The sequence below is a fragment of the Penaeus chinensis genome, chromosome 28 (genome assembly GCF_019202785.1).
Source record: "Penaeus chinensis breed Huanghai No. 1 chromosome 28, ASM1920278v2, whole genome shotgun sequence".
Lineage (NCBI taxonomy): Eukaryota > Metazoa > Arthropoda > Malacostraca > Decapoda > Penaeidae > Penaeus > Penaeus chinensis.
The window spans coordinates 1,982,002-1,984,501 of record NC_061846.1 but is presented as its reverse complement, the minus strand read 5'-3'; the positions used below and the strand labels follow the sequence as shown (position 1 = coordinate 1,984,501).

The 2,500-nt window shown below is 34.9% G+C and overlaps 1 protein-coding gene across 1 annotated transcript in view; it reads left to right on the top strand.

Annotated features, from left to right (window-relative positions):
- The window catches only part of LOC125039844 (alpha-(1,3)-fucosyltransferase C-like), an 11,548-nt gene that overhangs the window by 107 nt on the left and 8,941 nt on the right, over window positions 1-2,500 (top strand). The window contains exon 1 of the mRNA XM_047634153.1: window positions 1-47. This exon is cut by the window's left edge and continues 107 nt beyond it. Coding sequence (XP_047490109.1) covers window positions 21-47 — 27 coding nt within the window. The 5' untranslated portion in view covers window positions 1-20. The remainder of the gene's footprint in view (window positions 48-2,500) is intronic.

The window sequence follows — 2,500 nt, the reverse complement described above, 5'->3', positions numbered from 1 at the left end:
ATAGTGCTTCGGAAACCACGATGATGCAGCATTCGAGCAGTTTACCGGTATGTATATATATTTTTTTTTATTGTTGTAGTATATAGACATTTTCGTGTTCCATGCTTCCATCTATTATAACCTACCTATCCTTTCTCTAAAAAAAAAAAAATAATAAAGATAAAGATAATAAAAAACATCTGGACCGGTGGAGTTCACAAGTAATTTATGGCGAGTCGAGCTTCCGTTAAGCGATCAGGTAACCCGTTAGCTGTTTGTTCCCCAACGCGGGTCGTGTTGAAAACAGTAACAGGCATGGAGGAGGGACGGAGGGATGGGAATGGAATGATCAGTGGTGGTTGGAGGGGAGAGGTGAAGTACAGCACGCACACGCACACGCACACGGACACACACTTGTAAAAAAAAAAAAAACGCGCGCGCGCGCACAGCATCGCTGCAATCCTCATCATTATGATCATCATCACCACCACCACCATCATCACCATCACCATTACCATTACCATCACCATCACCATTACCATCACCATCACCATTACCATCACCATTACCATCACCATCACCATCACCATTACCATTACCATCACCATTACCATCACCATCACCATCACCATTACCATTACCATTACCATTACCATCATCATCATCATCACCATCCCTATTGAACATCAACAAGTTTCCGAGGTGAAAAAACCTTTACGGTCCAAAAGGCAGGACTATACAATGTTTTATGACAATGTTTTCCCGTTATGATGACTCGGCAGAATATCTAGCTGACTGGTCTGGCTAGAGATGCTTTTAACATCACATATCAAGGAGTTGTCGACGGAAAACAAAACAAAAAAAATGTATAAAGATGGTTTAGATATGTAAATTAAAAGGCTTATGAGGTAAAGAGTGAGAAATGAGTTAGTGATACTGATGAAAAGTGAAATTAAAAGATCATGAAACAAATATTTGTTGTTGTTGATTAGTATTTTTTCCATATACCCCGTAAGATCCATTTTTTTTTTCAGGAGCAAAATAAATAGATAAATACATAAGTGAAATAATAATGATTAGAAATAATAAAAAGCTGAATAACCTTTTTTTTTCATATTCTCAAATAATAATAATAATAGTAGCAATAATAAACAAATATAATAAATACATAAATAAAATGAAAGAATAACCATATATATGCTCAGTACCGTTTTAATCCGTTGCGTTATTGTGTCGAGATATTTTCAGTGTTTCCTTTTGGCTGTGAAGCGTTCTCTGCTCACCAAGAGAAAATCTTACTTCTGTTTTCGAAATGTTGATAAAATTCATATTGTAAAAGTAAGATTCATATAGTAAATCACAATTCAAGTTGTAATATTAAGATTTAATTGTAAAACTAAGATTTATAACGTATTTTTAAGATTCATTATATAAGATTAAGTTTCATATTGTAAAGTTAAGATCCATTATGTAAAATCGAGATTCCTGTTTTAAGCTCAAGATTTATAACGTTAGATTAAGGTTTTTACTTTAAAATCAAGATTCCTATTGCAAAATCAAGATTCATAATGTAAGATTAACGCTTATATTGTCAAATTAATTTTTATTTTTCAAAATTATTTTCCATGTAAAATCATCTAACTGGTGATAAAATTCACATTACGTATTTTGTCAAAACAAAACAAAACCTACTTTTGCCTTTGTCCCACACTGTGCCCCCCCCCCCCCCCCCCCCCCGGCGTTCATGTTTTATTATTGTTTCTATGATTAACCGATGGGAGAGTAACGGAGATTTTGTTTTTCGAGCCCATCCATTGGTCACGTAGGTAAGAGCATTTTTTTTTTTTTTTTTATAATCAATCATTGGTTTATATAGTTGTTATTGTTGGTGCTGGTTGTTATTGTTATCATTATGATGAATCTGTTACATCACGAACTCATTGGGAAAGGATTCGAACTCGCGCGCTGGTGACAGACCCTCGAGGTCCTCTGACACGCGCGTTACCGCCTCACCACGGCGGCCAATTAATAGTAATAATAATAATGATAATAATAATTGGCCGCCGTGGTGCAGCGGAGACCATGAGGGTTTGTCACCATAATAATAATAACGATGATGATAATAATAATAATAATGATAATCATCTTTATAAGGAGAGGCGTGAATATCACTAGAGACAAAAACACAATATTTTTTTGTCTTTTAAACAAGAGAAACTCTTGACAATACATGCACTCTGGAGACCGATGAATTCTATAGGACTCTTCATCCATTATGCTGTAGATTGAACATATCGTAGTTGTATTATTATTATATTCAGATGATATGCAGAGGCGAACTGCTTTGCCCCTCTGGAAAGCTAGTGAGTGGTAGAGTGGTTTGTATTGATTTGACACCTGCAATTGTGGGGTAAAGAGTGCCAACAAAAATTATATAGATTGGCAATAGTGAGGATGATAATGAGAGCAACGATGAAGATGAAAATTATAAAGAAAATGATGAAAATGATAATGATAATAC